The 26230-nt window shown below is 38.6% G+C and overlaps 1 protein-coding gene across 6 annotated transcripts in view; it reads left to right on the forward strand.

Moving 5' to 3' along the window:
* FAT3 (FAT atypical cadherin 3) overlaps window positions 1-26230 on the forward strand; it is a 635533-nt gene that overhangs the window by 112510 nt on the left and 496793 nt on the right. For all 6 annotated transcript variants that reach the window (XM_081062135.1, XM_081062137.1, XM_081062140.1 and 3 more), the window contains exon 2: window positions 11208-14516. In XM_081062135.1, the coding sequence (XP_080918261.1) occupies window positions 11225-14516 (3292 nt within the window). In that variant the 5' untranslated portion in view covers window positions 11208-11224. The remainder of the gene's footprint in view (window positions 1-11207; window positions 14517-26230) is intronic.

Below are 26230 nucleotides of genomic sequence, written 5' to 3' on the forward strand. Positions count from 1 at the left end.
GTGGGAATTTGATTTGTTCTGTCTCCCAAGTCCTGGGTTCATACTCATTGAGTTCTCCTATATTCATTTTCTTTTGGGACCTACGCATTGGACTACTTCCTCACTTTTGGTTTTCAGTTTCAAAAATGATACTAGGGTCCCATGAAGAGGGTTGAGGGAGTGTCCCAGGAAGCCACTTCATTAACCACAGCCACCGCTCTGGGTCCTAATTCTTCTAAAATTGCATTGTGCGGTACGATTCACAGAGATGTAGGCAGTAATTCAACAACTCCTAGAACGTGCTCAGTTGACCAGCCTCATCGGTGTATACTTAGTAGTTACTCTCCAAAGAGAGGACCTGCCCTTGACCTTTTGCCTCCACTCTGTGGCAGCACCTGTAGGGCTCAGAGTTCTTGTCAGGCCAGCTCTGAGGTACTGAGTATTCTCACACCTAGTCTATTTCTGGCTGCTCTGGGATAGTAACCCTGCCCTGGATCTAGTATGTTGTTTGTGCTGAAAATGACTATGTGCTCGGAGGTTCTTTGACAATACCTTTAACCCGTGTCTATAAAAATGTCTAAAAATATCTTGCCCATCTACGGAATTATGTTTTCTTAAGTGAAAATGAGGACCTCACTGATGCATGATTCTGCAGGCTTGAGCTTTTTAGTTGAGATGGAGTGTACTTGATGCTCGCTTGTTTTTGTTGACCTGTTTTTAGGAAGACTGTTGGTAGTCCCATGTGGGAATGGAACTTGTGACCTGGTCTCATTAGCACTAAGCACTAATTCAGGCAACGTTGACATAAACCCATCAGTCAATAATAAATAACCTTAATGGGAAGTATGGGAGAGCTGAAGGAACCAATTTGCATTTTTGCCTTGTTTTCTAAGACACAGTTGTCAGTGTTGGCACTGTGCGGAGATGTGACTGACAAGAGTTTTGGATTGTCAGCACACTTCTAGACCGCATTTCTTGACCCACATGCAAGCTGTTTTAAATCCTGGCAACTTTTATCATTGCCTATTTCCAAATAGTCTTCTTTGCCTCCCCCTCGACTATAATATCAACCTCTCTCCATTGTGTGTTCATCTTCCATATATTAAGCTGTTTTGTCATCTTTTCTCCTTTTATTTCTTGAGTTTATTATGATTGCTGCCTGAGATACCTTTTAGAGTTTCATCAATTTCCTGATATATTGTTTCTTTATCTCTTGCACGAGTATTCTTTTCCCCCATCCTCATTTGCCAGTCCCCAGCCTTCATGAGGTAAACATATAGTATTACTCCGTTGTAGAGAATTGCATGTGTATCTCCTTTCTCATTAAATTCATTTAGCAATTCTATACTGGACATCTAACATATGCAAGCTCAGTGCTGCCGCCTTAAATTCTGGGGTGACATTTAACCAACCACACAGCCATGTCCAGAACTGCCCTCTGGAGCCTGTGGTCTGCTTTGTCCAGTGTAAGACCTGGTCCCAGGTGTCACCTTGGAAAAAATTGGAATTGAATTATATTCTCCCAGAAGCTCTCTACAATCTTTAGGATGTTTTCTCATTTATCAAATTTTTCTTTGGTGGTTCAGCTCTTTTGGAAAAGGGAAATCTGATACGTTCTTTACCTCATTTAGGTCCTAGAGCTCTGTGTATCCCAAGCTCTCTCATGGATGCACTCACTTTCCTCTTGCCCTAACATGACCATTGCTGATCGCAGCAGAAAAAGTTTGTACTGAGGGAACTCCCATATTCTGCTTTCCTGATTCCTGATTTTACCATGTAGAATAGTAATTCTCCTTCTGTTTCTTGAAGATGAATTCTTTAACAAGGACAATGGCAATTGGAATGGCTAAAAGGATGTTAACCTTTGGAAATAGCATAGGCCACCAGGATTTAACACAGCAGTAAATATGGATTGTGTCAGAAAGTAGCAAGCAGAAAGCTCTTGAGGGCATCTTTTCCCCTCAAATGTATTGTGCCCCTTAACTATTGAAATGAACACTATTTAAAGACATTTGTTCTATTTGGAACTATTCAGGTTCTTTTTTTTTCTCTCTCTCTCTCTCTTTTTTTTTTTTTCAGGCAGTTATGCCAGAGTAAATGCTTTACTTGAACAAGGTTTTTTTGTTTTGTTTTGTTTTTCAAAATTGTGAACATAAGCGGATACTAATGTTACTTAACCTTTGATTTCTGTCAGTGAGGCCCACCAGACAAAAATTGAAATCATGCATTTTTCTGGAACATTTTCTCAGACAGCCAAGCATAGCAGCAAATTATATGCTCTCCATACCTTTTTTTTTCCTTACCCCATGATGAATTTCTTTCTCCAGAGGGAAAAGTGATTTTTAAAAGGCTTGAACAACATGCTAATCTTTCCTTCTGGTAGCCCCTGGTTGAATTACCCCTGAATTTGAAGCATTCACTGATGAAATGATACTTGACATTAACCAGTGTTGTATGGAAATATTTCTAGCACCTGGGGAGAAAATAAACGAGGGTATTCAGACCAATGCCGCTGTGTGGCTGATCCTTCCATTTTTCTCAGAACCAACTTGAATTACACTTGCTTCATGCTGACTGACTTTTCTCCTGAGAGACCATTTTTAGACAACAGAAAAATTTGCACCACTGTAAAAAGTTAGAATTTACAGTATTATTACCATGAAAAAGATTGGGTTTGGGTAACAGTCTGCTTGGCTGGATGGCAGAACCAACTGGAGGCTTTGGTTTGGGATTTTTTTCGTTGTTCAGAATGATAGAAGGTGATATCATATTCTTGTAAATGAAATATTCTCCTTGCTTATAAAGCCGAGCTCAAACTTGAGGCTCAAGTAGAAAAGCAGAATTTTCCATAGATGAGTGAAATATGAACTTGGCTTTGGGTTTTGAATCCAAGTATTTTTGATTTGGCAAACTGATTTTGACCATTAAATTAAGTAAAAATAGATGATAAAAACTATGAACATATATGGGTGCTTATTCAACATTAATAAGGTTCTTTCCCTCATGCCAGTCTTTTTGCTCATTGAACTGCGCAAATTCTTTGTTTTCCTTTTTTTAAAAAATGAGAATAGAAAATAGCACAGGAAACTATGGAACAGACTCATTCTTCAGTTGGAACATGGAGATATGTTTATATGACGAGTATTGAAGCAGTTTCTTCAGGAATAATTCTCAGCTTAGTTGCAAAAAGAATTCATACCCTGTGATATGGGGTGAGAGGAAGAATAATGAACTCGTGTCAAGAATCCTTGGATGACACCCACCTCCAAAGCTTTCCAGGCAACTGTTTGAACTGTTTGAGGCACAGTGAGCTTGGACTCAATCAGTGTTTCCCCAACTGTTTTCCACAAAGTAGTTTCTTCGCCTGCATGTGGCTATATATGGGGACAGAGCCCCAGAGAGCAGTTTCCAGGCTCTCGGCCTCACTTGGGAAGGTGCTGGCTTGGGTAGTAGATGGCCGTCAGCTGTGGCTAGTTGGCCGTCAGCTGTAGCCCTTGAGCCATTGGCCACTAATATAACTGCCGCGGTTGCGCTGGGGAGGGGAGTCGAGAGTGGAGTCGAGTAGAGTCTGTCAGTTGGCAGAAAAGTGGACACCAGGTTGCACGTCATGTGAATCCAGCCTCCGGTGAGACTATAGTGGTGTGACTCCCCTATCTATGGCTCCGTGGGTGTTCCTTTTTGGCGTCACCATGTCCTGCGTTCTTATGTGGGGAGCGGGAGCAGAGATCCCACAGGCCGCACTGCGTGACACTATATGTGTTGGGTGGGGGTGCAGAGTGGAGAGAGAGATTCATGATCAAACAGATTTTAGAAATTGTGCATATGATGTCCTTTGGAATCACAGTTTACATAGTACGTTTGCACATGCGACAAGTGTTTGTTGAGTCCTGACTATGTACCAGAAGACTTACTGCTACTGGTGGAAACAGACAATAATAATAGACTGTGGTTTCATGAGGAGTTAAATTAGGATAAATTATTGAAGATGACTAAGGACGGGAGAAAGGGAGAAAGTTTATTTTGAAGCATACTAAAGGTTCCAAGTTCTAAATTATGAAATATATTTACCTTTGTTCAACTGGTGTTGCCTAAAACGTTTTTCAGTTGTATGCGTATTCACGTATAATAAAATAACATGTCATGGAAATGGGAAATCATGTGTCGTTGGGAAATGGTGGACTACCTCTATTTCCTCAGGGTCTCTAAGTTTTATGATTATAATTCCTGATTCGTCTGATGCTCATTTTCATCTCCCTGGTGCATATTGTGGAGTTATGGTATATGCTGATTAGACAAGTTTCACTCAATAAAAATTGAAGTTTTGCCTTTCAAGGTACTTTGCTACATACTGTAAGAAGAAGAAATACAGGAGCTTACTGTTTAATATGTAATTTAAAAACACATAAGTACCTTTAATACCGGGAAGAAAGTGCTATCATAGAGGTATACATACATAAAACACAGACCAAGTTTAGGGCAGTGGTTCTCAGGATATGGTTTCCCCAAGACCGGCATCTCCTGGGAACTTGTTATAATGGTAAATTCTTAGCCCCACCCCAGACCAACGGGTCCAGAAACTCTGGGGTAGAGCCCAGCAATGTGAGCTTTAACAAGCACTGCATGATTCAGAATCTCACTAAAGTTTAAGAATCACAGCTTTAGAACTGGAGCTCACACTTGGATAGGTTATCCTGGGATTGCTTCACAGAATTGGTGACATTTTAGCTAAATCTTAGAAGGTGAGTAAAACTTGTAGACATGAACACTAGAGACCTGTATTCTTAAAGGTGGCAATAGCAATATGAGTCAAAATCACAGTGGAGATCTGAGGGCCAATTTTAGCTTTTTTACTAGCAAGCTATGTGACCTTGTCCAAATCACTTAACCTTTCTCAATCTGTTTCTCAACTTTAAAACTAGTATTGGACTAGACAATTTTATGATCCTTTTAACTGTAAAACTCAGTGAGTTTATGTGACTCTGGTTCAGTATATCAGGATATAAGCTGAGTAACGGCATGGCATGAATTATTTGTGACCCAAATGCATAGTATATTATCCTGTACACGCTCTAGCTACAATGGTTTGTATTAAGAAAAACGACACAGTAAACATTTTTTTCTTCTTTTCAAGCTGCCATTAGTATCAGCCAGAGAGTAAAACTTTATTCCCAAGTGTGTCATACAGACAGTCTATAACTGATTTCAGGAGCAAGGACCCAGAACATAAAGTAGTGCCATGAGGAAGGTAATTTGAGCAGTATCAGAATAAGCTGCTTTCGAAGATAGGGCTTCCCAGTATCGGGCTGTTCTGGGACTCATCATTGCAAGGAGAAATCCTGCTAGGACTCCTCAGGAATTAAATGCCAGGTCTGAGGAGTAGCTCCCTAGTGCAGCTACAGTTTCCTGAGTTTGAAAGTGTACATGTGGGAGTTGCATAAGTTGCTGAGCTGTGGTAATAGCCCTTGGCATTCACCATGCACGCATGCCTCTCTGGCACTGACCCTGACCCATGGCACAAGTCTGGGGTCTATGGAAGGGTGGCCTTCGTATTAGGGACGGTCTATCCTATGGATTGTCTCCTTCTTGACCCTTTATTCTTTTTTTTATTATTATTAGTTTCAGGTCTACAAAACAATGTACTAGTTACTCTTAACATACTTTTCACTTGTTTTCCATTTTGCATCCCTTCTTCTGAATACCTGAATAATTAAATACCAGTTAATTGTGCTGTGTGCCAGACAAGATTATAAGTCTGTTATATGGCAGTGGGAACTCTTATAATCCTTATTTTAAAGATAAAGGAACTGAGACTTTAAAAGCCTTAAGTACCCCAAGGTTATCCAACCAATAAATGGCCAAGCCTGGATTGGAGTCAGGTTTTTCTGATCTTTGGATATAATATAGTAATCCTTGGCTTTTAGTAAAGAAAAGACATCCTCTCCTGTACCTTTGATGTGGTTTTTTTCCTATTGGAAAAAAAAAAAATCAGAGTAGGTTGTAAGTTTCTTCCCCTATCTTCTAACTCACAGATTTTTGTCTTTTCTAAAAACTGCCTTAGTTAATGATATTAATAGCTAGCCATTGTATACTTACCATGTGCCATGAACTGTTTTAAGTGCTTCATATTTATTAATTCAAATCTTGGTTGGTAGGAACTATTGTTCCTATTTTGTAGAAGACAGAATTGAAGCACCGGGAGGTTAAATAACTTGCCCAAGGTTACACAGGTAATAAGTGGTAGACCTGGGATTCAAACCCTGGCCGTTAGGCATCAAAGTGTACATTCTGGATCCACTGCACACATAGCCTTTGTGTAGTCACAGCACACCCCTGAGTGGTGGATGACTTTCATGTGCAGTTTTAACACAAGTCCTCTTCATGAAGGACACCTATAAAGGGAAGTCCCTTCATTTACTGACTTTGTTCTTTATTTCACAGCCTATTGTAGCACATTTCTCCAGCACCATGTCTATCTGGCTAAGAAAACCCTTTCAAAGTATGTGAGAGGAAGAGACGGAGTGAAAATAGAATGTTTTTCTAGGATGCCTTTTTTTGCTATTCAGAAATCTCAGCTATTTAAGGAGGCCAGTTTAATAATGGCAGAAAACAGCTTCACCAGGTTACCCAAGCAAGCAGAGGCACCCAGTGGAGTCAAGGCACTCCCAGAGAGGTGGCCTTTCTGAGAGTAGTTCCCTGCCCCTGAGGTCTCTGGTATGTATTCATCCCTGCAAAGGAAAACCTGCATGCCCTTCTGAATCCCGTGCTAAGATCCACTCTAACTGAGCAGGTAGGGCTGGATGGGAGGCATATTGGACTCCCTCTGAAAAATAAATATCTCCAAGATTGATGGCTTGATGATCTCTTTGGAGATTATATAAAAAATTATCGATTATGTTACTAAGTCATAGAAAATAGGCTCTGAGGTTGGGAACTAAGTGCCTTTTTAAAATTAATCCAGAAGATTAATCCAGAAGCAGTAGAATAAATCCATGCACAGAGTATCTAAAGCACCATAACCATCATGTTGGCCTCATAAATAGCTTGGCTTTAATGTGGAGAAAGGAGTACTTTAAAAAACAAACAAAAAAGCCCACAACATCTTAACAGTTGTCTTGGCATGCTTAAAAAAAAAAAAAGCCAAAATCTTTACTATATACTTTGCAGAATTTTACAGAATTCCTCACTTCTAACACTCATTTATGCTCTAAATCAATGAAAAAAATTGCAAGGCATTTTAATTAATTTGTGCGAAATAGAGCTTTCGTTTCCCCCTGAGAAATAAAGATACAAAAACCTTGTGAGATATTCCGGTTTCAACAACCAAGGTCAACAAGCCTAGTCCTGCTCAGTTTTTTGGTGGTAAATCCCCATTTCAGTACACAATAATATTATTCCCTGTCAGTTTGATAAAGCATTTTCTATTTGCATTTAAGGCTATTGATTCTTCTTTATAAGAAAGAAAATCCCAGCAGTGTATCTTGCTGAAAGAAAAACTCAGTATGCATAAGTACCAATTTTGGAATAGTTAAATTGAATGATGTTTCTTCATATTATGACAGCATTCTGTGCTTTGAAGGATTCACCAGAAGGGTCTGTAAAAGTAAGTGTCCCCTTCGGGCACTTAAATGTTTATTTATAAGTAGTTAACTACTTAGAGGGGGGAGTAATAAGATGTCAGAAAACAAAGATCACTGCAAAATAATGATAAACCACAGCTCTCAAATTGTTACAAACTCAAAGAAAAACGAATTCAATTGACATACGTTTCCGTTTGTTATCAGCTCTGAACCTGGGAGATCTGAAACCTGGCATTAAGGGTATTGCTTCATTTTTATGGGCCTCAGTTTCCTCATCTGGACCAGCTGGTCTTTCAGGCTCTTTTGAGTTTGTATAATTTCTTGATTCTGTTTCCTGAAGTAAGGTGTGCTTATGTTTTGGTATTTGGAAACTGAATATATTAAAGGCTTCTGGGTCTCTGGTTATATCTGGACCTTAACGCTCTATTTATCAAACCAGTATTAAATAGGCACTGTTTACTGTTTGAAAAACTTATGCAACTCCCACATGTACACTTTCAAACTCAGCTTATATCATGATATATTTTTCCTCTGTGGCACGTGCTTTCCTGGGTGCTGGGAATAGAATGAGGCACAAATGCTACTTCTCCCATCAGATTTCCTTCAGTCTGGGTTTAGGGTGGGGGTGGGGGTTGGATAGACTAAAAACAAAAAGTTCAGTTGAACTGAGTTCTTGTTATCATTGTTATGTTTGAATGTTATCATTGGCGCCGTCTTCTCTGATGACCATGGGTCCAGAATTTTGAGGCAAAGTGTCAGCAAAATCTGCTCTCACAGGCAGTGCCCTTGGTATAGAACAACGAGTGAGAAATGAGGCAGAAACTAAATTTATGTTTTCCTGGAGATGCTGGGGGTGACCCCAGTTTTCTACTTTAAGAGAGTATACCTGGCCTTTGGTCATTCTCTATGAGAACCATGTCTCATTCCACTATGTTCACAGCGAGCCTAAAAATACCTCCTTACTCTGGAGCATTCTCTCAGATGATGAAATAAAAGACTCTATTGAGTATGTGTAGAGGGTGTTATTAAAGCGTCTGCTGGTTGACATCTGTGATTCCTAAAGAGGGCTCTCTCGCTCCCGTATTTCAGCGGTGTACTCCACAAAGAGGCATTGGTCCCATGGAGTTCTCCATTGTCCTGGGTAGGATATTTGAACCTACTGCATCCAAGCTAATGCTTCACACACTTAGAACTTGAGGCATTTCCTAAGGATCCAAAATAGGAATTGCATGTGAAATTAACTTCTTTTATAAAATCGTATCTTATCTTTCTGTTTTTTGTTTTTACTCTATTCTGCTTATGAAATCCCTATATTAAAGTTTACTCTTTCTACCAGCCTATTCGGTGTTTCCTGGATACTAAAGCAGATGAAAGCAGCAAGACATATTTCATCCCCAGTTGGAACCAAGCAAATGCATGCCCAGAATTTCGCTTTATGAGAGTCTCCTGAAGGGCAGAGTTAGGAAAAATAATGAGAGAGCCTTGTCTGGTGTGGAGAAAGTGTTCTAATTTAGCCTCTGCTGCTAGGAACATGAGGTTTAATGGTTTCATCTACAAAAAGGTTCTAATAACATGTGCCTTACCAACCCTGGGCGTGAAAGTATTTTATACAGTAGTCCCCTCTTAGCTGTAGTTTCACTTTTCAAAGTTTTAGTTTCCCATGGTCAACCTTGGTCCAAAAATATTAAATGGAAATTTCCAGGATAAACAATTCATAAGTTTTAAATTGGGAGCCATTCTGAGTAGCTTGATGAAATCTCATGTCATCTTGCCCTGGACATGAATCATCACTTTGTCCAGCATATCCACCCTGTATAAGCTCCTTGTCTTGTTGGTGACGTAGGAGCTGCAGTCTTAGTCAACGATTGACTGTCCGGATATCTCAGTGTTCAAGTAACCCTTATTGTACTTAATAATGGCTACCCAGTACAAGAAAAGTGATGCTGGCGATTTGGATACACCAAAGGAAAGCCATAAATTGCTTCCTTATAATTGAAAAGGTATATGTATATATGGGGAAAAACATTCTACATATAGGGTTCGGTACTATTCATGGTTTCAGGCATCCACTGGGATGTCTTGGACAGTATTCCCCTTGGATAAGGAGGGTCTACTGTAAACTACAAAATAAAATTCGTAATAGTTTAAAATGTTAGACTTCTGTAGGGTATTTTTCAGCTTACAGCCAGTAACCAAATAAGTTAACTTCTCTAACATTTCCGTGTTGTACCATATAGTTTAAGATAGTACCTATTGCTTAAGGTTGTTGTAAGGATTAAATATAACAAAGTAGGAAAACACCTGACACAATGCCTAACCCATAGTGTGCAAAATCCCATTTCTTCTTTTCTCCACATTCCCTACAGAGGAGAAAGAGAAAGGGAATGTGAGGTCTTGCAGCGTATGCCTTAGTGGAAAAACACATAAACTGGGGGATACTAAAAATCTGAGCCATCAGGGTGTAACTAGACTTAACTGTTTCTTGCTAACTAGCCCATTTCTCCATGTCTTCTATTTTAAATACTTGACAGCTCTTGTTGTTAAAATAGGGAAATGTTTTTATGTTTTAATCTACATAGGCCGAGAGCTGTGGTGACTAAAAATTTAATAGACTGGTAAAAATTATGGGAAGTAATTCCTTAAATTATTCTTAAGAACATAAATCTCTTGTAATTCTTTAAATTTTTCTTGCACAAAAATCTTTCTTACCTTCCTTGTTCTGAGGAGCACAGTCCACTCATGGATGTCACTTAGATCGTGCAATAGATCATGCAACTTATTAGAGATGGTCCCTTTTGTTTTGTTACATGATGGTTTGTTCATTCTCATGGTGTTGGATTATGCATAAATCTTGATCAGTGTAAAAGTCGGCACAACAAAAGATGGTAATATTTTGGAAGTATTTCTTTAAAAGAACATTATTGTAAAAGTAATGATATAACCTTTAATCAGCAATGTTAATGGAAGAAATATTAGAAAGCTCACATATGCCCCCAAGTCCCACAACACAGTTAATCATTTTTAAATTTAAAATGCAGTTGTGCATTAGATGTTTAAATAATAGAACCATACCACATACACTGTTTTATGATCTTCTCTTAGCATTATATCTTAAAGCATCTGAAAACATACATCATTTAAAACCATTATTTTTAATAGCAGCATAATGTTTCACATTATGAATGTGCCAAAAATTATTTGATTCTCTATTGATAGGCAGTTAGTATCTTTTCATTTTTTTGTATTTTAAACTGGACTACAAATGTACACTTGTCTAATTATTTCCATAGACTGATTGCCTAGGAGATAATTTTATGTCAAAGGTAAGTACACTTTTTAAGGCTTCCAGTACATGTTTCTAAATTGACTTTCAGAATGTAACAAATCTTTTACCAATGAGCAATTCCATCAACAGTGTAAAAGTGTAACTAAAAAAACAAACAAAACAAACGAGATGAGGTTCAATTCTAGTGATTTTGAATTCCTTCTCATCTTGTAGACTGGTAAGGTTTCTAATTATTGTATTGATGTTTTAGTGAAAAGATTTTATAACAGTTTTTTAAAAGCACTATTTCATAACAGTTATTTCCTATTCTCCCACTTTCCTCTAAGTTAATTTATCTTTTCTTTCTCTCTTTTTCCCCCCTCCAGGATGGAAGTATGATGTGATGGATATAACTATGGGATACTGTGTGGGTACACGGCCTCCTCCTTCTTGCCTCATCCTCCTGCTTCTCAAGCTCTTGGCCACTGTCTCCCAGGGGTTGCCGGGGACTGGGCCCCTGGGCTTCCACTTCACACATTCCATTTATAATGCTACAGTGTATGAGAACTCAGCAGCAAGGACCTACATCAACAGTCAGAGTAGAATGGGCATCACCTTAATCGATCTATCTTGGGATATCAAATACAGAATAGTATCTGGAGACGAGGAAGGCTTTTTCAAAGCAGAGGAAGTCATCATTGCAGATTTCTGTTTTCTCAGAATAAGAACTAAAGGTGGCAATTCTGCCATATTGAATCGGGAAATTCAGGACAATTATTTATTGATAGTAAAAGGTTCTGTCAGAGGAGAGGATTTGGAAGCATGGACCAAAGTGAGTGTACAGGTTTTAGATATGAATGATCTGAGACCCTTATTTTCGCCCACAACATACTCTGTTACAATAGCAGAAAGTACACCTTTAAGGACTAGTGTCGCCCAGGTGACAGCAACAGATGCCGATATCGGTTCCAACGGAGAATTCTACTACTACTTTAAAAACAAAGTCGATCTCTTTTCAGTTCACCCCACCAGTGGTGTCATCTCTTTAAGTGGACGATTAAATTACGATGAAAAGAATAGGTATGATCTGGAAATTTTGGCTGTGGATCGAGGGATGAAACTCTACGGAAACAACGGAGTGAGCAGTACTGCAAAGCTTTTTGTTCACATTGAACGTATAAATGAACACGCTCCAACTATCCATGTGGTCACTCATGTTCCTTTCTCACTGGACGAAGAGCCAACGTATGCAGTGGTGACAGTCGATGACCTAGATGAGGGGGCCAATGGAGAGATCGAGTCTGTGTTCATTGTGGCTGGGGATCCTTTAGATCAGTTCTTGCTGGCTAAGGAAGGAAAGTGGATGAACGAGTACAAGATTAAGGAGAGAAGGCAGGTCGACTGGGAGGGCTTTCCCTATGGCTACAATCTCACTCTTCAAGCGAAAGACAAGGGGTCACCTCAGAAATTTTCTGCAGTAAAGATTGTCCACATTGCCAACCCCAAAAGAGACACCATCCCGATTAGATTTGAAAAGGAAACGTATGAGGTGAGCATCAGTGAATTTTCCCCTCCTGGTGTCGTGGTTGCTATAGTAAAATTAAGTCCCGAACCGCTAGACGTGGAATACAAATTATCTCCTGGTGAGGATACACAGTACTTCAAAATTAATCCTCGGTCAGGTCTCATTGTCACAGCACAGCCACTGAATACCATTAAAAAGGAGATGTATAAACTGGTGGTGACAAACAAGGAAGGAGATTTAAAAGCACAAGTCACCATTGGCATAGAGGATGCAAATGACCACACCCCAGAATTTCAGCAGCCAGTGTATGACGCTTTTGTGAATGAAAGTGTTCCAGTAGGAACGAGTATTCTGACAGTTTCAGCTTCTGATAAGGATAAAGGAGAAAATGGGTACATCACCTATAGTATTGCCAGCCTGAATTTGTTACCATTTGCCGTTAACCAGTTTACAGGGGTTATTAGCACCACCGAAGACTTGGATTTTGAATCCTCTCCAGAAACGTACAGATTCATCGTCAGAGCCTCTGACTGGGGCTCCCCGTATCGCCATGAAAGTGAGGTAAATGTCACTATTCGAATAGGGAATGTCAATGACAATAGCCCTCTCTTTGAAAAAGTGGCTTGCCAGGGAGTTATTTCATATGACTTTCCAGTTGGGGGTCATATCACAGCTGTCTCTGCAATCGATATCGATGAACTTGAACTTGTAAAGTACAAAATCCTCTCTGGAAATGAACTTGGTTTCTTTTACTTAAACCCAGACTCTGGTGTTTTACAGCTTAAAAAGTCACTAATGAATTCTGGCATTAAACACAGTCAGTTTGCCCTCAGGATTACAGCAACCGATGGAGAAAGTTTTGCAGACCCGATGTCAGTTAATATTTCAGTCCTACATGGGAAGGTGTCTTCAAAGAGCTTCAGTTGCAGAGAAACTCGTGTAGCTCAAAAACTGGCTGAGAAACTACTCATTAAGGCAAAAGCAAATGGGAAACTGACTCTGGAGGATGGATTTCTTGACTTTTATTCAATAAATAGGCAAGGACCACATTTTGACAAGTCATTTCCTTCTGATGTGGCTGTGAAGGAGAATCTGCCAGTTGGTGCTAACATCCTGAAAATTAAAGCCTATGATGCCGATTCTGGCTTCAACGGAAAGGTGCTATTCACAATATCTGATGGAAATACGGATAGTTGCTTTAATATTGATATGGAGACCGGGCAACTTAAAGTCCTTATGCCCATGGATCGTGAGCACACAGACCTCTATGTCCTTAATATCACCATCTATGACTTAGGGAATCCACAGAAATCTTCGTGGAGGTTGCTGACTATCAATGTGGAGGACTCTAATGACAACAGCCCAGTGTTTCTTCAAGACAGTTACACAGTTAACATCCTTGAAAGTTCAAGTATTGGTACTGAGATTATTCAAGTGGAAGCCAGAGACAAAGACTTGGGTTCTAATGGTGAAGTGACCTACTCAGTCTTGACCGATACGCAGCAGTTTGCCATCAATAGCTCAACTGGAATCGTTTATGTAGCTGACCAATTGGACCGGGAGTCCCAAGCAAACTACTCATTAAAAATAGAAGCCAGAGACAAGGCAGAAAGTGGCCAGCAGCTGTTTTCGGTTGTGACTCTTAAGGTGTTTTTGGACGATGTCAATGACTGCTCCCCAGCTTTCATTCCCAGTAGTTATAGTGTGAAGGTTCTCGAAGATCTCCCCGTTGGCACTGTCATCGCTTGGCTGGAGACCCAGGATCCAGATCTTGGACTGGGGGGTCAAGTGCGCTATTCTTTGGTCAGTGACTATAATGGGAGATTTGAAATAGATAAAGCAAGTGGTGCTATTCGCTTGAGCAAAGAGCTTGACTATGAAAAGCAGCAGTTCTATAACCTCACGGTTCGCGCTAAAGACAAAGGGCGGCCTGTGTCTCTGTCATCTGTTTCCTTTGTTGAGGTGGAAGTGGTGGATGTCAATGAAAACCTCCATACACCCTATTTCCCAGACTTTGCTGTTGTTGGATCTGTAAAAGAAAACTCACGTATTGGAACAAGTGTCCTGCAGGTGACTGCCCGAGATGAGGACTCCGGGAGGGATGGAGAGATCCAGTACTCCATCAGGGATGGCAGTGGTCTTGGAAGGTTCAATATCGATGACGAGAGTGGTAAGTTTTGGATCAGAAGTGTAGTTTCACCTCTCGCACATTGTAAACATTGGACAAGTAAAGCGATATTCTCATACTAAAATAGAATGACAAATGAGGTTGCATTTGCTGCAGAGATGACCCAGGAAAATCTTTTTTCTTAGAATGTGTTGGTTTGTAAGAAGACCTGTTTGTACAATGAAAGCCATGGTTTTCATTGGGAGTCCCTACTTTTTTTGTTTTTCTCATTTAGCTACTATTACCAGGTTATCTTTTGATAAACGTAAGTAATTATCACCTATGCTGATTGCACTTTTGACCTTCACTAAATTAAGGGCCCTGATAAAGTACATTACATTTGAATTGGCTTTAAATTAGAAGTGTGGAATGGATTTTCAAATGGATTTTATGTACCAGTCTTTCCCTTTACTTTGCTGAAATGGTACTGCATCAGTTGCTTGGTCTTTCATGTTTCCTGGGCACATCTGGCCCTTGAAAGACAGGCATTTATTTGCACTGTGTATGCTCCGTTAACACTTGGAGGTGTGCTTCTACAAATGCTTTCATGATAGACCACAGGGGGGCATGCTGTGGATTTTAGTTATAAAAATTTATTTTAAGGTTGATTTGTAAGAACTGAGTTTTTTTATAGAAACATTTTTAAATATGGGGCAAAATTACTCCAATGTTATTGTCACTTATGTATTTATTTATTTTCCAGCATATATATATGTGTATATATATATGTATATATATATATACACATATATACATGTATTTATTATATATGTATATACATTATATATACATATTTATATATATATATCTTTTCTATTTTTGTTATTTGTCTTTAAGTGTACATGTGCTTGAACATGGGCATGTGTGTTTTTTGATTAGCACTGTGCATTTTTCTAGTCTTCTTTTGATAGTAGACATCTCAAGACAGGGGCTATGTCTTCTCTAGTATAAATGGTAATATTAGCATTTCACAATCTTCAGAACACATTTATATATATTAAATCATTTTAACAATACTCAGAGAGAGCTTTGTTGTCAGTAATGATGATGATGTTGATTAAAATAGGTAGTGGGAAGGTGTCATAGGGATACTAACTACATCAGTAATACTAGAAAAAGGATTTGAGAAACTATTAAATATTGGATAGGAGTTAAAAACCGAATGCATCATCACAAACTTAAACTGTAATTTCTGTATACATGGGTTTTAATTATGGGCAGTGTAAATTGTAAAATTTTTCTTTATAGCCATGATGAATGAAAAGGTAAATGTCAAGAAAACCGGGTTGCATTTAGCCACATACTCTATTTTATTATATGTGACTTGCTATTTGATTGGAATATATTTTCACCTTTGAAGTATACAATGATAAAGGAAGGGAAGTAACCTTTACTGTCTACTCTGTGCTCATGCTTTACTACCAGAACTACTACTAATGACTTCTTTGCGTACTTACAATGGGCAGCATACTGTATGAAGGGCTCTAGGGTCATGTCTTACTTCATTCTCCCAATAGCCCCAGGAAGTAGAACTAATAATCCTCAACTCATGAACTGTTGTTTGGAGAAGATATATAACTTGGAGCCTACTTTCAAACTTAGCTCTGAGTACTGCAGTATACTATGCTGTCTGCCATCTAAAGACAAGTATGGGCTTCCTTGTTTGTTCTTAGATACGCTTGAATTTGGTATTGATCTAAAAAAAGACAATAAAGTGTTAAACAAGTTTCAAAGTCCTTAAACACCAGGCGCACTGTTGATACAGACCATTAATCACCTTCCTTTTCCCATTGTTTGTGTGGCTCTCCAGTGAGAGAAGCTTACCTTTGGGACTCAGGTGGATGTGGGTAGGTAGGTCAGCAGGAAGGTATTGAGCTGATTCATTAACCACTACTACCTAGATGACCGTGTCAAACTGCATTGAGCAGTTTTATTAGGAATTCCCCTTTTCGTGTAGCTTGATACAGGGAGGAACAGGAGCGATTTGGTGAAGTGGTCCAGATTTTCCCCATTTGTACCATGTTATTTTGTTGTCATCTTGGGTGTTATTTTAGAAAAATGTGTGTATAGTTTCATCTGATGCTATCGCTCCCCTTATAATTCTTGACTCCCAAGAGTTTGATATCCTTTTGCCTCTGTCGACAAAAACAACTCACTGCTCTGCGTTTGTTCTGTTAGACTCTAGATTGTATAAAATAAATTTTGCCATGGATGATAATAATGCCACTTACATTTATTTTGACATTGGTTTGTGACTTAGAAAGCTCTTTGTTGTAAACATGAACTCCTTTGAGTCAAAGAGAAGCTACCTGAGTTATGTAAGGTCACATACCCACAAGAGGATATAGATGGATCTAGAACCCACGTCTCTCCTCAGTCCTAACTCTGTTCCCTTTTTGTTGCATCCATCACACGATTCTGCTTTACGTTCCCAGAGGATTTTTAATTTTTAAAAACGACAGTCACAGTTTCCTTTCTCACTTTACATTTCATTTTGCTCTCTTCTCTTACAAAGTAAAACTATGTTTTTCTCTATATTACCGAAAAAAAGGTGTGAACTTGATGTGAAAATTTTTAATGGTGAGAATTTCCATATAATAGTATTCTTAAACATCTTACTTCCTCCCCTCTCACTTCTTACAGATTTTTAACAGCCAAGCCCAAGAAACTGTGAGGAATGATTGCCTAGACTTGTGCCAGGGAGATGGTAGGGTTGAGGAGAAATTTGGCAAATATATGTCCAACGAGAGAAGTCATCACCATGGTGCGTTTGGATTTGCACTAGTGTTGCGTGATCTATCAGCTTTTGGCCTCCCGCTGTTAAAAACCATGGCTTGAGCTGTTGGCAGAATGAACAGCTATTTAGCCCTGCAGCTGTTACTGAGACTCGAGTTCACACTGTTGTCTTCATTTGACCCTTGAGCGTAGAATGGCCTAAACTTGTTTGGATTTTTGTCTTTCAAGAATCTTTGAGTCAGCTGCCAAAGGTTATTTAATGGCTCATATTGTTTAATGGTTCTCAAACTTAGGAGTACACAAAAATCAGCTGCAGAATTTGTTAACAATGCAGATTCCTAGGGCCAATTCCCAATGGTTCAGATTCAGTAGGGCCCGGGTAGGAGCCCAGGAATCTTCGTTTAAGTAGTCCACAAATTCCTTCTTCATGTAGTTTGGAAATACTACCCTAAATTGACTTGGATTCTTCAGAGAGTGTCTACTACATTACATCTTTTCTGCAAATTCCTTTTCCTTATTCTTTTGAAAGGCAGGGAACTGAGCTCATATTTTTAGATGATTTCTTTTCTAGTCAAGTTTTATAATCCAAATAAATCTTCTGTTGTTCATTAGTGGTGATAATTTTCTGAATGCTTTCCCGATGGATCAAAAATCTATTTCTGCGCTTCAATAATTGCGGTGCTCCTGTTTTGTGAAACCACAGAGGCTGGGATTAGTTGATCCATTTAGTAGTTTTATGTTCTTGACTTTTTTGGAGCTCAGTGAACAAAACCGTGCCTTTGAAATTCTTTACCATCCACAGGCATTTAATAAATGTTTAATAATGTTCACAGTAAATGGATTAACTGCCTCTCCACCAACTACAGCGTATTTGATCACAATTTAAATTACTAGTCTGGAAGATGCAATTTAATCATTTTTCCTTCACAAAGAATGCATTCTTATTCCTTGACACCAGAGAAATTCATATTCTTCGATACTCAGAAGTTTTACAAGGTTTAGAAAGAGCACATTGTCTATTTTAAACTATTGTTTTGCATTAGATTCTTTTGTAAGCTGCAAACTTAAGCACTGGTTTCATCATTTTATATACTTGAGGTTAAAGAAATATTTAATGGGGATAAACAATTTCCATTTTAGCTCATTAATCATGGGTAATTGGGAAGATATTTTTGCCATCCATTATTACTAATTATGTTATTTCTTTCATTTATCAAGTATCTATTATGCACCAGGCACTGTGCTGGGTGCTTTGTGGGTACTATACTTTGAATTGTCATAGTAATTCTGCAAGGTAGATTTTAATGAGTCTTGCCAATTAGGGTCAGAGCTGGGAGTTCAGAGCTGGGATTGGAACTCCATAAATGGACTCCAAATATAATGTTAGTTTCCCTTTTTTTCCACTCCAGCATGCCATACTAACCTTGTTGAGCATATATATTAGTCAGATTTTTCTGTATTTTGCTACCTAATAAATAATCACAAAATTTAAGTTTATAGAAACATTTTTTTCTTTTTCCTAAGTCTAGGAGAACAGTTGAAGCTACACTGTTGCAGGTTGTGGATTGAGTTACAGTCTGTTCTATGTATCTTCCCATTGCAAGACACAGGCTGAAGAAGATGAAATGTGATGTTCTCCGAGTGGAGGTTAGGAGAGCAAGAGGGCTGATGGAAGCATGGTGCCTCTTACAGCCTCTGCTCAAAACTGGCTCACATTTTGTTGGTCAAAGTAGGTCATGGGTCCATGCTCAGCATTGGTGTGGGGCAGGGAAAAAATACTTCTCTTGCGGAGGGAAAGATGGAGGGAGGGAAGGAAGGGAATGAACAATTACTAAATAATAATGCAGCCTGACACAGCACATGACAACTCTCACTGTTGTCTTCATAACCTAGAATGAATCGGGTGCTACTTGTGTGGAAAGCACTGGGCCAGACACTAGGGATGTACGGAGCTACAGGTGTAAGGCCTGGATCTTCCATCCTGGGAAATGTCCTAGTCCGTCTGATACGTCAGAAGGCAGCTGCAGGTGATGATGCTGGTGGTGATGGCAGCAGTGGTTAACATTTACTGAGCACAATCTGTAGGCCAAGTTCTGTGAAAAATGCTTTATACAGATGGTCTCATTCAGTTATCCCATGAGAGAGGGACAGTTGTTTTCTTATTTTTACATAGCTGGTATTTTAAGAGGAAAACCTTGCATGCACCACACATATTAACTTTCTTTATATTGAGGCTCTACCTAGCATTTCTCCAGCTTATGTGAACATAGAATGCTCTCTTTATTTTCAATGTTTTGATAGAATCAGCAGAGGCTTAGATCTAAAATGCATTTGGGTTCAAATAGACACTCATTAAGCACTGTAAAAACTATTTGTGTGTGTGTGTGTGTGTGTGTGTGTGTGTGAAAACAGACTATTAGAACAATAACTATAACTTTATAATTGTGTTAAATGTCTGTTCTAGCTCTCCCACTTGCCTCTCCAGACCCACTTTCCACCCTTCTTTCTGCGTTGTGTCCAGGTACCTTAGCTCCTTGGCCACTGAGCTCTTTTGCTCCCTGACATCCCTTGGTTCTGGCAGTGGGGATGCAGAGAGGAGGAAAGAGAGTTAGTTAGTTCAGGGTATTTATCCCTTTGACTCTTTCCACACTGGTTACTATGGACCAGCTGCACCCCTCTATTGAGGGGTAGAACTAGCTCCCTGTTGTTATCAACTCTGGAGCACCGCATCTTTTTTTGTTTGTTTGTTGTTTTTTAATTTCTTTTCCTACACCCTGCCCACACCTTCTTAAGTAGTATATTTATTAAATGGTTTTCAATTATCTGGTTTGAGTGTACCATCTGTTTTCTGACAGGACCCTGACTGATGAAATATTTTTCTCATGTAAATATTTCTAAAGCAAGTTTTAAGTTTAAAAATATTTCTCAGACTGATGTCGTCTAGCAATTCCTATTAGCTCCAATCTCTGTAATGCTGCTCTGTGTGCTAGCACATTCCATCGGAGACCTGAAGAAACAACAGAAAAATAGTAATTGTTTAGTGTTTTCATTTTACAAAGGAAGAAAGTGAAACCAGAGGACTTTGTCTCCTCATCTAGCTTATACTTTCTACGTCTTTTCTACGAGGAAAAGAAAATGCTTTGCTGAAGACCCTGTCCCATCAGACGTAGGAAAAAGAGGAGCTTGGCCGCCTGGTGAGGTATCAGGATCTTTCAAGCTCTCAAATGTTGGGATGATGTGCTTTAATCTTCTACTGGTAGGATTCATTTCAACTGGTGGCCGAGGAAAGATAAAGATATAAAACTGAAAAAAAAAAAAAAGATATAAAACTGAGTAGCTTTTATTTATTTACTTCAATTGCAATACTGTGTACTAGCTGCCAGTGCTTAGTCTAATACTCTGTCGGTAGTCTGTAATCATCAGATATTTAAGAGTGGGTGAATGAAAACCTAGAAAGTAAAAATGGGTCTTAGAAATATAAGGAACATTTTGCCATTCCAAAAGCTGTTAATCCTAGCCCACACATTTAAAGGGGTGGGTAATTCCCATAGTAGCATGTCTTTTGCATAATGTAATAATATCTAAGCTTCCTTTTTCTTCTATTCAGAGGCACCAGAAATCACATTTTATCTTATGGATGGCTATTAATCCTTCCAGCATCTTTTCCTTCAACTTTCCTGTTAACTTCTCCTTGGCAAGTTGAGGAGTAAGGTACATGTAGTTTGGTGGCTTTGGTACAATTCATGACAATTCTAGACTAAATGGCATTTCCCATCCTCATTCTTTTTTGTTTTTTGTTTTTTTTTTCTGAGATGACATTTTTACCTCTACCCGTCTATGTCAAAAGAGACTCAATGAATCTTGGCCCAAGCTTGCCCTTAAAATTTCCCCTTGGGACCAGAGCAAGCAAAGGAGAGGAATTAAGTTATGATCAAGTGACAGCAGAAACTTTTCTTGGCTACTTTTTAAACATAGTTATTTGAGAGAAAAATAATGTTTCCCAGAGGGGCCCTGAACACTCCACAACACTCAGATAAACTTAGTGGTTGTCATGTAAGCCAGGTGGGAGAGAGCATTAGAAGCTTCTGGAAAATAATGAACAGCATGTTTTTATTACACTTTTCAGCAGGTGTCTTCTTCTTGACCTTTTCTTAACTGTTGGCTGAAGGCAATTTAGATTTTAATAGAGGACTGTTAGTTCAAATCTGTAATTATGTTTGCATTGTGTAGCAAGTTTGAGCTGCTATTTTCCCTGTGTAACTAGCAAATGATAAAATTAATGACCACCATAGCAGGAAATCCAAATATGGTGGCAAGTCAACAACCTGGAAATTTGTGTGGTCTTTCCTCTGAAATTGGACTTTCTTTTATCTTAATGGAAGTTTTTAATGGCTTACCTGCCCCTTCATGCCAGGTTCATTATTTCTGCAGTGCCAAGTGATACTGAGTTGTTTTGATTTTTTCAACTAAGAAGAGTGAAATTTCAGAAATCTACTAAGCAGACGTTACAAAAACTATCAAATGATTACTTCATGTATTAATGGTTCTCTAGAAAGTGTGCGAAAAATGTTTTGCCCTCTATGACTTCAGATAGCTTGCATCTCATTTCACCCTTCTAAAAATGTTTTTGCAAGTGTTTTGTATGCACATTGAAAATACTTTTATTTATTATTATGTTTGGAAGAATTACAGAATTTAATAAATATTTATGTGATGCCACTACATTCATGTTTCATTGAAAAGAAAATGAAAGTGAAAATGGGCTGTAGTCTATATTTTTAGCTTGCCAATTTTTATGAAAGCATGTCTTATCAACAGACAGAATCTACATAGAGTTGTGTGTAAGATTCAATTCAATGTATATTAAATTCTGGGCACTGGCATGTGCCCAGAATTATTGAATACAATAGGACTCTTTAAATTTTCCCATTGGATGTTGGAGGATTTAGTGCCTCCTCTAAGGCCACTCTGTGATTAAATTCACAGATTTTCATTTGCGTAACATAGGTGATATTCTATTATAGTTGCTTTTAAATAGCAATGTGCTTGTGAGAGTAATACTGAGTTAAAATAACATTGAATATGAAATATTTTGAGTCAAAAAGTGAATAAAAGTTGAAGGAATTAAGCTCACATTTTGAGGTTCACACACACACACACACACACACACACACACACACACACACACACACAAAGATATTATGGTAAAAACATAAAGACTTTGTGGTTTACCCCCAAAATCTATACAATAGAACTTAATCCATTTTCATAGTTTTTTTTCTCCACTTGCTTCCATTAAAGTCTGCCTGTTCTCCCTCTTGTTTCTCTTCTTCCTTTTTTTCTTGCCCTCCTCCTCCTCCTTCCCTCATTTTCACATTTATAGTGCACCAATTCCCGGTAGACACAGTGCTTCACACTGAAAAGGATGTAGAAAATCGTGTAATTGCAAACGGTGTGATGCCTGAGTGACACAATGTGAGAGCCTTGTGCCAGCCATTCATCATGTGCATTGTGTCTTTCGTTCTCCTTACCCTTTAGCATTGTGGGATGATTTTACAAATTCCAGCTGGAGACAAGACCATATGAGTGACAACTGGAACATTAAAGTGAGCTGATGATATATAAGCAAGGCCTATAGTAAGGAATTACCAAGGAATGCCTAACCCCAGAAAAGGATTTAGGTTTCATAAGGCTTGAAGTTCATACCTCATATAATTTTGAGTATCTGCTTTGATAAAAAGTGGAAGAAGTTACGACTACAAAATTATTGTATTTGTTTGGAAGGAGGAAAGAAATCATAGTAGCTCGTTAAGTTGAAAGTCAGCAGATACCACACATATCACAAAACTCAGAAAAGTAATAAATGTTTTTGTTGATTAAATGCCTGGTGTAACTCTTTAATATTTTTCCCCTACCTTTTTAGGTTGCATGTTTTGTTTGATTGACTCATTATAGCATAACAATTTGTAGTTGTTTCTATAGAAAGTTCCGACAGATTATTTTGTTTTCCTCCAGTGTTGTTTGGAATTTGTGTTTTGTTATTGAGAATTTAGAAATGTTTTTCTATAGTTGCAGCTTGTTATTGGTAATGCTATCTAAATATTCTACCTTGGTGAGTTAGTTTAAAAAAAAAAATTTCTACCGTGTTTCCTTCTCATCTGAGCTATAACAGAGATCTGCAGGTCTGTACTCTATAAATAAGAAAAAAGTCTAGTAATTTCTGTTTCTGAGTATCTAATCAACAAAAGAGAAAAACTCATGGTGCATTTATAATTTGCCGAATTCCAGGAGAGAACTTTCTGTTTTGTGGCTGTAGGCAAGAATCAAACCTTCCAATCATACGTTTACAATGATTAGGGAATTTTCCACAGACGAGCTTCCGTCCCTGTACATTTTGAGCCTAGTTTCTCCTCTCTCATCGTAATAATTCTCGGGCTGGCCACCACCAGGTATGTTCACATGGTGATACAAGTTCTCTTCCTCCATTTCCATGCTAGAGTGCTGGGTGTCTCAGTGAGGTATAGGATAGGAGTGTTTTTGAATCCATTCCTACACTGGGATGACTAACAACAATTTCAGTATACCTGGAATTGATGGTGAACCACGTAACTATCTGCTACTTACTGCACACTACATGTATCCTCAACTCAATTCTCCTTTGGACAGATAGCCCAAATGACTGTAGTCATTCTACCCGATGGCGCAAAATGAGAAGTTGGAGAGTAAAATGAGACAATTTTAAATTATTGTGGTTAAAATATATACTTTTGCTTGAATATATATATTCATGGGATGTAAAGTACAGCATAGGGAATATAGTCAGTGGTATAATAACAGCTATATACGATGAGAGAGGTGTAGTAGACTTGGAGGGAGGTTATCACTTTGTGAGGGGTGTAAATGTCTAACCATTATGTTGTTTCATACACTTGAAATGAATAGAAAAAGATTAATATATGTACTTTTGCAAAAATGTTTAACCGTGTGAACCATTGTTAAGGGGCTTGGAAGGTTCGATTTTGATAGCTTCATGTTAACTCTGCACCTCCCTAACAATGTTAGTAAATGAACATTTTTCTGAAAGAAGTAAGTCTTCAACGTCATTGCAGAGAGTGACTGAGTCGGGCAAGGCCACAAAGGCTAATCCTGATTTGAAGACTGGTGACACCTAGACCAGGTTTAAGGTTTTTGTCACTCTTGTGTATTATTAAATAGGCAGACGAAACAGGGCAAAGGACATGACTTGGAGGGATGTAAGTGGATCTGCCTCCCAGGTGTCTCCAAGTATCAAGGAGGTGCCATGGAAGTTCTGTAGCCAAAGCAGTACTTGAAGAGTAAGAAATCTGCAAGTTCAAGAACTACAGTCTTGAGCTCTGCCTTTCAGAGCACATGGCTGGTGAGAGAACTACGTTGTTCCTTGGGCCCACTCTTTTCTTATAACTCCTATTTGGGAATTCACTAGTAAGAATACACCAGGGTCTGGAAGCAGATATAAAGGGCCTTTGAGTGCTGTCCTAATGGCTGTCACAGAATTCTTTCACTTAGACTCATTATCTGTCTCCTTGGAGGTTTCCCTTAAATCATAAGGGGTTTCACTTAACCACTTAACTGTAATTTCCACGTTACTATTAAATTTCATTATAGGTAATCTAATTTATTACTATTATAATGTACATATTTGTAGCACATCTCACAATAAGTAATGCCCATCCCCATGGACTGCTGGCATTGGAAGGATGTTACTGATTTCATTGACTGGAACCTTGATAAAACCCTTTGATTGTTAAAAATAAACAATGACTTGATCTTGGCTTTGGTAGGGACTTCTTTATTGGGGATATGATATAGTACTTGAGCCAGTACTGAGATCCTGAATGAGACTGTGATGAGGCAAAGTAAGGTTGGTGTTCTTCCTTGTATGTGGATGCCCTGCTCTCATGCATGTCATGCATCTCTCCCCAAACCTGGCTGGCGGTATGTATTTCTTTCTCACACATTGAGGATATTTCTAAAGGAATATATACCACATGGGTAACCTGAATGAGCCTTGAAATGAAAACACAGTGATTAAACTTTGGATAATAATTTAATAAAACATTCTGATAGATGCTAAAAGTGCGGGTGCAGTCTTTCCGTGTGTCTGGTAATGTTATCCTAGAAGGCAAATCATTAGAATTGGACTGGGTGAGAGTTCCCTTTATGGCCACTAAATTCTTGTGATGCACAGCTAGGATAACGTGGGCACTCAAGGGTGTTACTACTAAGTCAGAATTCTATATACCACAGTCACACAGCATGACTAAAAATGTGTAATAATACTTAAGCTCATTTAGAACTTGATAATTTGGTTCTAAATTATAGGCTCAAGAAGAAGGTTGCAAACAAAAATTGCTATTGGGGAGCCTTCTAAATAGCATTTAAAAAGAATTTGCATTGATATACGTGAACTCTTGTGTTTTTACCTAGACCTTATTTGTTTTTACTTTGCACACAATTCTAATAAGCTAGACTTGTTGATATATAGTCCTACAGTATTTTAGAAATTGCAAAGCAGTTATAGTTCTATAGGCAGGCATACTAAACTCATTGAGAAATAACTGTTAATTAGGCAGCAAGAGAAATAAATAGCCAACTCCTTAGTATGTTTATTATGTGCCAGGTGTTGAAAACTATTAACTCATTCTCTTTTCACAAGAATTCTGTGAGGACGGTACTCTTCTCTTATCATCCACATCTTATGCACAAGGAAACCAAAGCTTGATTTTAAGTTCCTTGTCCAAGATTTCACAGCTTGTGGCGGAGCTGGGATTTGAATGAGGCAGGCCAGCACTGGAGTCTGAGCTCTTAATCACGACACTTCAGACACTCTCTGGATAAACAGCCCTAAGTATCTCATTAAGGGCTGAAACCCAAAGGGAACCAACCCATCACTTCTTTACCACGCAGTGTAAAAGCTGATCATTATAATGGAAAAGTCCCAA

The sequence above is a fragment of the Rhinolophus hipposideros genome (assembly GCF_964194185.1).
Source record: "Rhinolophus hipposideros genome assembly, chromosome: 10".
Lineage (NCBI taxonomy): Eukaryota > Metazoa > Chordata > Mammalia > Chiroptera > Rhinolophidae > Rhinolophus > Rhinolophus hipposideros.